The sequence below is a fragment of the Esox lucius genome, chromosome 17 (genome assembly GCF_011004845.1).
Source record: "Esox lucius isolate fEsoLuc1 chromosome 17, fEsoLuc1.pri, whole genome shotgun sequence".
Lineage (NCBI taxonomy): Eukaryota > Metazoa > Chordata > Actinopteri > Esociformes > Esocidae > Esox > Esox lucius.
Genome location: NC_047585.1, coordinates 30,929,459 through 30,941,984, shown reverse-complemented (window position 1 = coordinate 30,941,984; position 12,526 = coordinate 30,929,459). Strand labels below are relative to the sequence as shown.

The 12,526-nt window shown below is 38.7% G+C and overlaps 1 protein-coding gene across 1 annotated transcript in view; it reads right to left on the bottom strand.

Moving 5' to 3' along the window:
- The window catches only part of marchf9 (E3 ubiquitin-protein ligase MARCHF9), a 30,392-nt gene extending 17,866 nt beyond the window's left edge, over positions 1-12,526 (bottom strand). The window contains exon 1 of the mRNA XM_010881187.4: positions 10,820-12,526. Coding sequence (XP_010879489.2) covers positions 10,820-11,164 — 345 coding nt within the window. The 5' untranslated portion in view covers positions 11,165-12,526. The remainder of the gene's footprint in view (positions 1-10,819) is intronic.

Below are 12,526 nucleotides of genomic sequence, written 5' to 3'. Positions count from 1 at the left end.
AAACTGAGGATTAACTATGGAGATAGAATACTGCCAAAAGTGAGCCATGATTCTTAAATACACAGTGTACAATCCACGCATGTAAACCGTGATCCGTAAATACAGAGCAGCGAATCCATGACTGTAAACCATGATTCGTATATAGACAGCATTAAAAACAAATGCGTAGTTGGAAACATTTAAAGAAATTCAGAAATATAGGTCACTAAAACATAAAGAAACACTATCTGACCTGATTTTGTCAGTTTCGTTACGACTTCAGGTCACAAGTCACAGGCCAACGTTCCACAAATGTGAGTGAGACCACTAGTCGACATCTAGTAATGTAGTAGAATATCTTGGTGACTTCCAGCCAATCACCTAAGCACACACCAACTGTGTCTCTTGATGTGCCAAGTAACTTAGTAGACAAGTATTTTAAGTTTGCTAACTAATTAACCAACTAATGGCATACACTGTAACTATAGTTTAAATGTATCAATAATTGGAGATGAACAACCACAGTTGGTTACCAAACTTTAGTTGGCAATAGTACTCGCTTCTACAGTACTGTGCTGTCTGTAGCTAGCTAGATATGTCAGCATCCAATTTGGCTGAGACACTTTCTAATAACTTTTTTGAAATATGCAAAACTGTCTATTTTTTCTGGACATTGAAATCAATGCATTTAATGTAATAATTTACGTGGGACATTGACCTCAAATGTCATCACATTTGTGGATCATTGACTTGTGACCAGAACTATTCTAGTACCTTACTAGATGTTGACTAGTGGTCTCGCTCACATTTGAGGATCGTTGACCTGTGACTTTTGACCTGAACTCGGAACGTAACTGACAAAACTCTGCACAAATGTAAACCGATCCACGCACACAACTTGATCCACAAGAAGCACACTTGACAATTCTAATACACAAGTGTTGATTGACAAATCTGGTTGCATTTATACAAACACTATTTTAGAAATGTGAGTGAGATAGTGTTAGTTAGTGGATAGTGAATTCAACTGGGGATTTTTTTCCCAACTGCGCATTTGTGAGTTTAATGCTGTGTATATACGAAACATGGTTTACAATCATGGATTTGCTGCTGTTTATTTACAAATCATGGTTCAGATTTGTGAGTTGTATGCTGTGAATACAAACATTTTGGCAGTATTCCCCATAATTAACTTAAAAAATTAAAACGCAGATTGGAAGCAGATTGGATTTTCAATGCAGATTGGATTTGGTTTGATGAACAGTCAGGTGTGCCACTAATTTAGTCAACTATCACTTTGAGATAAAACAAAATGACTTAATTATTCTGAGCATACTATATTGCTCAGTATTTCTGTTAACTGTCTCATACAAATGTTCAATTTCTAATACAGTATTTTGCGTTCCAATAATTTTTTAGGTGGCCCTATCTTTCTTTTTCTCTCTTTCTCTCTCTCTTTCCATTTTTTGTTCTTCCTTCTTTCTCAAGCAAACTCAAGTTTTTGTATATTTTGTAAAAGCTGTGTGCGCGTGTGTGCATGCACGTGTGTGTGTGTGTGTGTGTGTGTGTGTGTGTGTGAGAGAGAGAGAATGTTTTTTGCCTGTGCACTCAGGTTTCAGATAGCCACGGGGCTGATGCAGGGACGTAGAGGAGAAGAGAAGAGGAAGAGGAGGAGGCGAGGATGGGTGAATGGAGAGAGGGAAGGGCGGGGTGGACGGTGAGTCAGCGCACACGACTCACAGCCCGGTGATGTGGCCTGGCAATACAGAAAGCCAACGAAAACCCTAATTACACAAACACAAAATCAAGCTTGTGTGCTATTCTTTTTATGGGTACACTGGTATGCTAATGTAAAATAAATAGGACAAATTAAAATATCCACCAAGGATTTTAGTGGTGTTATTTCACCACATCCATATTACAGACATGGACAAACATCCGTTCAGGTGGTCTGTACGTATTTAGGTTGAAAGGGGGAACAAAAAAACATACATACCGTCCAAATATTATAATTGTAGCCTTTCATGTCAGGTAGACAGACCTTATGTCACAACACCCGAATGCAGTTGTCATAACAATAAATGGATAAGATGGCATGCATTCACAGGAAATGGCTTATTGGAAAGTCCTCATTAAGTCCTTTGGAGATCTGAGTCAGACCCCACCGCTCCACCGCAGTCAACAGGATCTATGCTGCAATTGTCTATGTGCCTTGGTTCAGGTTCAGAGTGTTTCATATTCAATATTTTCTCATGTCTTAACAGGTTTCTATTTAACCTTAGGTATGAGCTCTCTCTTTAATGTCTCTTTTTTTGTCTCTCTCTCTCTTTCTCTAATTCTCTCTCAATGTTTCTCTCCACATTAAATCCGATTTTGTTGCTGATCTGGTTTCTGTCTGAGGACTCCTGGACGTCTCTGTCCACAGTCCACCTGGTCAAGTTGCTACTTTTGCCACAACCTCTGAACACTTACATTGACAACTGACATTTGATCTGGAGACAGTGACCTTTTGCCCCCTCTATAATTTTATGATTTAGGTCCACAAAGCTAGATGAAAACACACTTGTGCTCACATGCTTAGATGGCTCTCGAATTAAGTCTCTGCATATAAGTACTTAGGGGTATTTCTAGATGATAAATTGTATTTTAAAATACACGTTGAGGAACTCTGTAAAAGTCTGAAGATTAATCTAGGCTTCCTGTATAGATACAGAATGTTTGTCCTCCACAAATAAAAAACCAAATTGTGCAAGCTACTTTTATGTCGGTTGTAGGTTATGGGGATATTATCTATATGCATGCTACGACATCCACACATAAACGGCTAGTTATGATGCTACTTATCATTGCGCACTCAGAAAAACATGCTCTCAGTGTTTGTCTATAAGCACTTTTTTAAATAAACAAACTTCTTATTTATAATCTCTTATCAACATTAGAAATATAAGTAATAAAACTAGCTATCAAGCCTGGATTACACTTGAGGCCCCTGCAATCGCCACAGAATTTTCCTTTTCCTGTTATGCTCCTTGCTTATGGAATAGCCTGCAGCCCAAACTTAAACTTGGGACTCTTTTCCTCCTTGCCCATTTTAAACATTTATTGGAGGATTTTTGTTTCAGTGTTGCTTGTAACTGTTTTGGGTAATGCAAGTTATTGTGCTACCAGGGGAATAACCTCTGTGTAAATGTAATAATCGGCTGCTGTCCTTGTGTTAACTGTGATCGTTTGACCTTATTTCTATGTTGCTTGTAACCGCTTACAAAGGTATAAGACTTAGAAGAAGCTAAATGTATTGATGTGCTGTCGGGCTTTGGGTCTGTAGGTCCCTGGGTTAAAAGGTCGCAACTGCCATACATTGAAGATATTGTATAATTTGTTATAACAACATACACATATTTGTGGGAGTAATTGTGTAACTATTTCAAAACTGGGTATCTGATGTAGGTAATCCTCCAGAGTGGTACATCAGGCATTCTGTGATTGGACATGACTTATATGTAAACCTGACTTGTATGTAAAGAGTATTACATGATTTGTATTTTCAGAGGTGTTACATGTATTTGTGAGAGATGTATATATGCATGCTGCGTATACAGTTTGTGCAAGTGCATTGCATTTGTTTAGTTTATTACACCTAAGGGACATTGCTGACCTTGCCAGGCCCAATATGCCCTATAAACCTGAGGCCACTGAGGGAATAACACTGGTGTTTAGAGCAATATACTTTGTATTGTGCTATCAGTGAGCGTCTTGTTTTGTCTGTTCTCTGTTTTTAATCATTGAACCTAAACTGTATGTGTAAACATGTATTCGCAGGGCCCAGCTGTAAAAGAGACCTTGGGCTCAGTCTGTTTTCCTTTCTGAAGTAAAGGTTTAATAATAATAATCACTGGGAGAATTTAATTTGACCTGCTGACATTTAAAATATTTCCTAAGCAGGAGATTTCTTTTACCCGCTGGTTATCTGAAAGTTTTAAAGAAATTAATGAATGATCTGGCCTTAATGGCCATAATATTTTTATAATCTCCGCCCAGCACAGAGGAGGGTTGGCCACACATGGCGCATGGCTCCTCTCTACATTTCTTTCTAGGTTTTTCCTGGATACTGTACGTCGTCATTGCCTGCTTAAAGGGTTTTTAGGTTTGGGCTTTCATCTGTATCTTTAGGCTTTTATTTGTATACGCAGTTTGTGAAAACTACCAAAAATTATTTCCCTGTATGATTTCCCTGTATTAAATGATATAATAAGGCTGTAGCAACCGACTGCAGATGAAGGTCTAGGAGCAAGGCTGGGGTAGAGGAATCTGTGACAGCCAAAATTCGAACACCGATAGGATGTTGACATTATTTAAAAGCTATAGAAGCTATTTTATAAAACATTTTATTTTTTGGGTGATTCTGAAATGAATTAATACAATTATACTAACATGCATATATTTTATGCTGCCCCTTCCAACTTAAATCTGTATAGATCAAATGGTAGTTGTCCCTTATCTATACATTAGATGTGGTACATTTCAACAGTTATCTGATTACCTAAATGGTTTAGGATTCATTGTTAGAATTAGATTTTCAAAACAGAAAAACGGGATTCTGATACTCAGGTTAAGGATAAGGATTTGTTTATCCTTAAGGGTTACGGACCTTGTGCCTGATGTGCCTAAAGGATTCAGATCCTCTGTATAGGGAAAATAATAAATCATTTGGTAGTCCAATCTGACCTTACAAGCATTGTAGGGGGTTTGCGTTTTTTCCAGCAGGATACTTCTGAGACAAATACATTTGGATTGTATTGATCCAACGAGAGGAATCAAGTTGTATTTAGAAAGATGTTAGCAACAAATTTTAGGCTTAACACCAAAAAAGTTATTTAAAAAGTTATATATTTGAGTAATTGCAATTGAAAGAATCTGATGAGCTTGTTGGATAGAGAATAATGTCACGCTAATTTATTAAATTAGGTCCACATGATTGCAGATTTGTTAGTTTCAACTAATATAATAATAGTACAATAAAACAAGAAACCAGGCAAGCCTAGTTAACCTCTTGTGTCTATGAACAAATCCTCTTTTGCCAATGGCCATTTTAACAGCTAATTGGCCATTCGTGATTGATATTGATACAGTTAAATTGACTAACGTTTCTTAGTAAGTTTACCTCCACCACAAATAGCGTCTATGAACTGTTAGCTTTTGCCAATGGCCGTTTGAACAGCTTATTAGCCGGTATTAGGCTTTACCAGTATCTACTAATCTACTGGAATAGTCATAGGAATTGCTAGCGAGTCTGACAAAGCTATTTCATTTCACGGCATAAGAACGTATTGTTTTCTTTCATGGCATAACAATGTACTTGAAAACAATGTAAAAAACAGAAAAATGTATTTAACTGACTGTGATTATGGAATAGTTTATATGCTATAATACAGCCACTGACTAGAAAACGGATGAGTACAGATGTTTTTGCATTTATCAGAACAGCATTTTTGACCTTTTATATCAGAGAGATGCTCTGAGATGTACTGCTTACGTGACATGATCAGGACCCTTATGTTCAACAGCTCACATATACAGTGCGGGTAGCCTAAGCAAGGCTCCATTATGAGATTATTATGAAGACAATACAGATTATGTGTATTTGTCAATCTGTGGCCACGCCATTATGTCACCGGAATAACATATTGATTGGCATTGATATTTATTGCACTTTCACCACCATGTGAAGTAGATTCAAATCCTATTAACAAACTGACTTCTGATTGAAGCCGTGGACCACAGAACTTCCTCGCATTACTCAAAGTTGATACAATGGTTATTTTATCAATATTTACACATGAAGGCCGACCCCTCTTCCGAATGTGTGGAAACTGACACAGTTTCAAACAAACAACTTGTCTGTTTCCACCACGCCTGCAGTGATTTGTTTGGGTACGATTCTATGAAGCTGTACGAGGATGTGTGATTAGTGACACATTCTGTCCATCCTTCCCTCTCGTCCCAACAGGGCGTCACACCCGTCACTGTGCACCTGGAGTGTGGGCTGCTAATGAGTATGAATATTTAATACTTCCTGATGATGTGGCTAATTGTGTTTGTTGGTAAATGGCAAACGCCAGGGAGTCCGGGCCATCACCTGTTGAGACACTTAACCGGAGGAATTGATGAGGAGAGAATGTACTGCATTAAAAACAAGTGCAAAAGCTGAGTGTTTTAAAGTGCACAAAATGTATAATTGCATACAATAGCATTACACCAACTATATCACTGCTGTAGTAGATTTTGAGCTTCCTGGCCAGCTGTCTTTGGTGGAAGGCAACAACCCATTCACAACCATCATTCTCAACAACTGAATTGCATATTAAGATTGACAATGTGGCACAAATTTGCTGAGGCCTTTGTTGGGTTCATGCAGGGAGGCAGATAAATCAAAATCAAAAACACTTCGACATAATAAAACTCAGAATCCTACTCATTACACCACATGCTCATTACGATACTTTAGTTTTGAGCAAACTTTGCCTGTTGACAAAAGTGTTCCAAAATAAATGTAATCATCTTTTAACTGGTATAATACACACTGTCTGTAACATTGCCTGGCTGCCAGGTCAGAATGAATTAGAGAGCTTTTTATCTGGCATGATGTGACAGGAAATGATTTAGAGACAGATCAACAGGAAGCCAGATATCTGCCCCGATCAGCCTAATAATTTGATATGGTTGTGTCAAGCATACACCTGTGAAAATGTATGTGTTCAGCAATTAATTGAAACTTTCAACCAATGCCTGGCATGCTGTCCCTCTCAGATCTCCACACCAGTGTGGGATAGGGGCTAAGTGCTGTTCCGGGACAGGCTATGAATGGTTGCACACTTTGTCTGTCATCCATCCAGGCACTGCGGAAAATGTTAGTAGCCGTCAGATCCTTGATTCCTCTGTCTTTGGGAGAATCTCAGTTGCATTTCCTTGATTGGTTGTATACTCGCTCCTCAAAACTCGTGAATAAAAAGGTCAGAGGACCCTCACCTCTTACATTGTTATCCAATGGGTTTGGAGAAAGAGGCCACAAGAGCAGACGTAAGGAACCCTGGGAATTCATTTGAGATTCTCTCCTTGTTTCCTTCATCTATTAACCTCCCTCTCAAAGCAAATTGTGGGAGAGCAGTGACGTTCCTTCCCTCTGGCTTCAATGCATTCTCAAATGAGGCAAGGGGTGGAGAAAAAAGAACAAATGAAGCAAGCATTTGAAGGCTTGAGGAGTATACTGATGATGTATTGATTATTATTATTGTCAGGGAGTTTGTGATTGAACACATATTTCTAGTGATATTTTCTTTGTCAAATATTTTTGGATAGAGGATTGGTGTGCTAAATGTATATGTAATGCTATTGTTTGTGATTAATGTTGCACACTTCAACACTATGCTTTTTTGTCAAACACTTCCAATCCCTAATATTTAGAAATGGAATTCCATACTTCCTAAACACACTTAGGTTGGGATTCATTCAAACCTGCTGTAGCAATTTCTTTATTTACTATTTTTTTCCCAACCTTAACATGTTTACAGATGAAACATACCTGTGAGGTGGCTGCCCTGGTAGTAGTTGTAGGTTTGTATACATTACCCATATTGAGCCCCTTATTGAAAGTATAACTGCATTTGTGTGCTCATCAAGATTAATCTAACCTGGCAATAAAAAGTGCTGATGAGTTGGCTAACATGTCAAACTGTAACAATATCAAAGCCTTTTTGTGAAAAGCTTAGACAGAATCATCACGATGTAAGCTCAAAAGCTGCACAGGTAGGTTGTTAAGAATGTACACCATATGTCTAATATATTCATTTTTTTCATCCCCATATTTCCATTCTACTGTACTATCCCCACTGCGCTCCTCTTTACCTTTACCTTACTGTACATCTTTCCATGCTGTCCTTCTCCTTTGTTTCGGTCCCCTCCCCCACTCTCTCACTCTTCATCAATTCTCTACTCTACTTGATTTTGCTCTTGCCTTGGTCCATTCCACTGGGGATTTTCCATATAATGAGGAAAACATCCACATATATACATGTACATACACACATATACATGTTGACGTGTACAATTGCACAAGTTACTGCTCCAGAAACACCAGAAGATGACAGCATTTATTTTTTGTCTCAGACATGATTCCTGTCACTAGACAGAAAAGCATACAGCTCTGGAAAAAAATTAAGAGACCTCTGCACCTTTTTCTTTCCTTTCCAAAAAAGTTGAAAAGGAAAGTTTTAAGTGAGGAACAGAAGCGTTCAATTTGCAGTGGCCTCTTAATTTTAACCCTTCTGTTCCTCACGCAAATTCTTCCTTTTCGACTTTTTTGGAAAGGAAAGAAAAAGCTGCAGTGGTCTCTTAATTTTTTCTGGAGCTGTATATTAATTAATGCAAAAATGTATCATGTTCTCTAACCCATATGGTAATTACAACCTTATGTATAGTTTCTTTTTAACAAATAAATAACCAGGTAGATGGAAGAATGCATAGGAAGACAACTGTTTGTTAAATTGTTGGGACTGTATTAATGCAGTCCCTTTTTTCATGACACATTTCCATTACAGTTAACTGAATTTTTGGATCCCATAAGTGACTACAGTACACATATAATTTCTGAGAATTGGGATCTGACTGCTTGAATCTTTCTAGTCTTTAATGTAATTGAGTAAAATACAGTCTTCTTTGTGTGAGTTTCCCTGGCAATGTCTCTCCAGTAATGTTGAATGAATGTACATATCTGATTGCAGTATAACGTCTTACACATCCGACCTCTCCAAACAGCACCGAGCCAAGATCCGTACACATGCACCATCTCACTACCAATAACAGTCCAATAGCCAGACGTTCCAGATGTTTCAATAGCTAGACATTCCAGACATTTCAATAGCCAGATGTTTAAAGCATACTCTTAGAGCATGCTCATTTCAGAACTTACAATAAGATTCTCCTCAACCCCATTACTAAAGCTCTTATTTATTTGCAGTCTTGACAAAATTGGAAAATTATTCTCATTTAATATACATATACAATATAAGGTTTTGGAGGGATTATCAATAACTAGTGTAGCAGTGGAATAATACACTTGACCATAGATCTGTGATGTACGGTGCACTGCTAGTTAAAGGATTTGTCTTGCAGTCTCTAGTCCTCTCTTCATCTCTCTTATTCCTCTGCACAGTAAGTCCCCATCATCGCACTCCGATAAATCAACTCCACGCAGTGTTGTCATCTCCGCTCTATCAATGGATCCCACATCTCTCTTTTCACAAGACACCACCAAGCCTAATTAAAAGTGTTCCAGGGGTCTGCCTCAGTTGATTCCCTCAGCCTATATTAGGGAACAGGTTGCGGCAAAAGACACTGTTTCTCTGTATAATACTATAGCCCAAGGTTTGTGCACAAGGCTTTTAAGTGAATAGTAAAATTCTGATAAAACTTATATAGATTAAATTCAATCAGGTATATGAAGCTGATTTGGTAGAGCAACAATAATAGACTGTTGACCAATAGACACTAAGGGGTTGTTGTTGTTATTCATATTTATTGGCAATGTTTCAAATATTTTGCACAAATAAATGTTGTTGATTAATTTTGGTTGGATGTCAAAATAAAAACAAAATGCTGCACAGTGATGATGTAAAAGGTTGGCCCTGTGAGTTGAAATTTAAACAAAGAGCTAATTTCTCTTAAATAAATGTTCACAAATTTGTTTGCATCCCTGTTAGTGAGCATTTCTCCTTGTCAACATAATTCATCGATCTGACAGTTGTGGCAGAAAATTGTTACATGTTACATTTATACAGTGTTTTCTGTCAGTGTACATACTGTCATTTCTACTGTATTGACTTTGCTGTACATCCTGTTGTCATTGTTACTCCCTTACACTCTGTAGACATTATTTGTGTATTTTCTTTTTGCCTGTGATGAAATCCTAACAAGATTTGCATTAGACGAAATTCTCTTGGGAACATATCTGCCACAGTAGTGTTAGTTTCAGGCTGACAGTGAATCCAATCACAACAATCAGATTAATATTGAAAGCTCTTCTGCTCAACTCATGAGCAGAACACATAAGCTCAACACAAGTAGACAAAGATGCCTCTTGTGCCCTGGGCTGTAATATTATAGACCAAGTTCAGTCATGATTTAGCTAGCATAAAATGCATGATACCTCTGAAGTTTATTTTTTCTTGTTTAAAAGTATGAACCAACAAGGTTTTCGACATGGTTTGTAGTATTGAGTGGGTATCTGAAGTGGTGTGTGTGTGCCAGGGCTAAAATTCAAACATGCACCTTGGGGGCTCCAGGGTCAGCATTGGGAAACACTGATCTATAGCATTGGTCTTCATGTGCATTTTGGTGGTAGGTACCACTGACTTGAAACAGCAACCAGGGAACAGTGTTCGGAACAACGTGTATGGAACATTAATCAGAACCATTTACCAACAACTCATTAGAAGAACATCTAGAAGAGAACCAGCTGTCCCTCAATAACAATAATTGTATGTTTCACATCAATGCAGCACTAAATGCCATCTATGATGTGTATTGTATGTAACACTGTTAAAATGTTGCACACTGGAAACAACTACCTATTGGGTGTGAGGTGTTTCATGAAACCTTTTGGCACACTAATGGGTCACAATGGCAAAAGTCTAAACATCTACTGAAGCTGTCCAAGGCAGTAAAATGAAAATCCTGCTTACGTGCCTCATCACAGGCCTAATCACAGGGGGCAGGGTGAAGAGTCTGAACATGTGCTCGATATGTGCGAGGTGCCCGGGTTATGGTTCAGACCCGCAGAGCCTACCTGTTCGGGGCCCTGGAAGCAGATCCTACACTGCGGCGAGCGCATGCCACTGTCCAAGGTGCTTGTGAGGGACACCGCGTCCAGGCCAGTTTGAAGCTTTGGATCTTTCTCCTCAAAAGCCATACTCCTTGGCCGGGGGTCAGTACCATAGTACTCCTCCTCGTCGTCCTGGGTGGAGCAGTCGAAAGGGGGCCACCCACAGCCTCCTACCCCGAGTCCCCGCATGCTGCTTGTTTGCCTTTCTGGGCCTGTGTCTGAATCAGTCCCCTGTCTTGAGCCAGACCGCATCAAAACCAGCACTTTTAGTTCATTGAAAAACATACGGATCCGGTACTTAAACATCATGAACTAGCTAACATACGCAAAACACTAAAGGGTATCAGTAAAGGGACTTTGCTGAATCAGTCATTTCTTTTGCACTATTTGGGAGACATAACTGCCTTTGTAAAATGTTTATTACCACAAAGTGCAAGCCTTTCGGGTTTAATTAACTTTATCTAGTTATGGGGTTAAACTAAATATAAAAAAGCAAAGCTGCTGAACAGAAATCATTGTCAAAATATGACAATGTAAATAGACTGTATCCCTCCTGTTCCATTTGATTTGTGACCATGTGTAGACTATGGTAGTCAATGCGGAAGTTTTTTTCAAGGATGAGTAGAGAATGTTTCTTTCTGGATTCAACGGATGCCAATACCAAAAAATCCACGACTGCTTTCAGTGTGTGCGATGAGCACAAACATACAGCAAAATGATCAAACTGCCCTCACGCAGGCTACGTTTTTTATCCTCATTGCACAATTGCAATGTTTCCAGGGCTGTCCACGATACTGAACGAAAATTTGGTGTTCTATCTTCAAAGAGAGAGGGGAGCAAGATAGAGACCGACTGAAGGTAGTGTTGGAGGCTAGGAGATAATGTAAAATGTTATTTTTAAAAAACTGATCTGTAATTCCATCGATTCTTTTTTTGGCAATAACTTCATCTGTTTAGTCCGTCCAAAAGAGGCCAGGTGAAATTAAACGAGGTGGCAATCTATCTTTTGTTTGTCCCTTAAAAGCTTGCAAGCCATTCGATCGCGGTGTTTTTATCTTCCCCTGCTTCCTTACTGTGTTTTTTCTGGATGATAGATAGAGAATATGTCCCACACTGTTACCCCTCCACACAAGTCCGAGAGACACTTTACTATCCAACGTGTTCGCATTTTAAACATAATCGGACCAGACATCAAGCATATGCAGGAAAACACTTCTCTTTGCCATTGAATTTCCATGCTGTTTTCGCTTCTTCCTGCAAGGATTCCTGCAAAACACACACCAGGAAGAACCGAAAATGCCAGGGATGAACCCCCCAGAAAAGGCGAACAAAGCAAAACGATTAGGCCTACATTGCAATGCCAAATAAACTTGGCGACCAAATAACAGGTTCGTTTTCCAAAGGTAACTAATTATGTCCGTCCGTTCAATAACAATAAAACGTTATTTTACATAGCGATGAAATACTTGCTTCTGACAGCAACAGACGTGCCTCCATCGAAATCGATTTGGATGACGGAAGAACGGAGGTTCCAGTCATGTAAATGCATGTTAGTCTAATCGAAAATTGGATGTCTTTATCTTTTTTGTTTTTCTCCCTTAATTGTCTTGTGATTATTCTTTCTTCCATTTATCCGTGAAAGAAGAAGCTCCACCGCTGTGCTGCGCATTG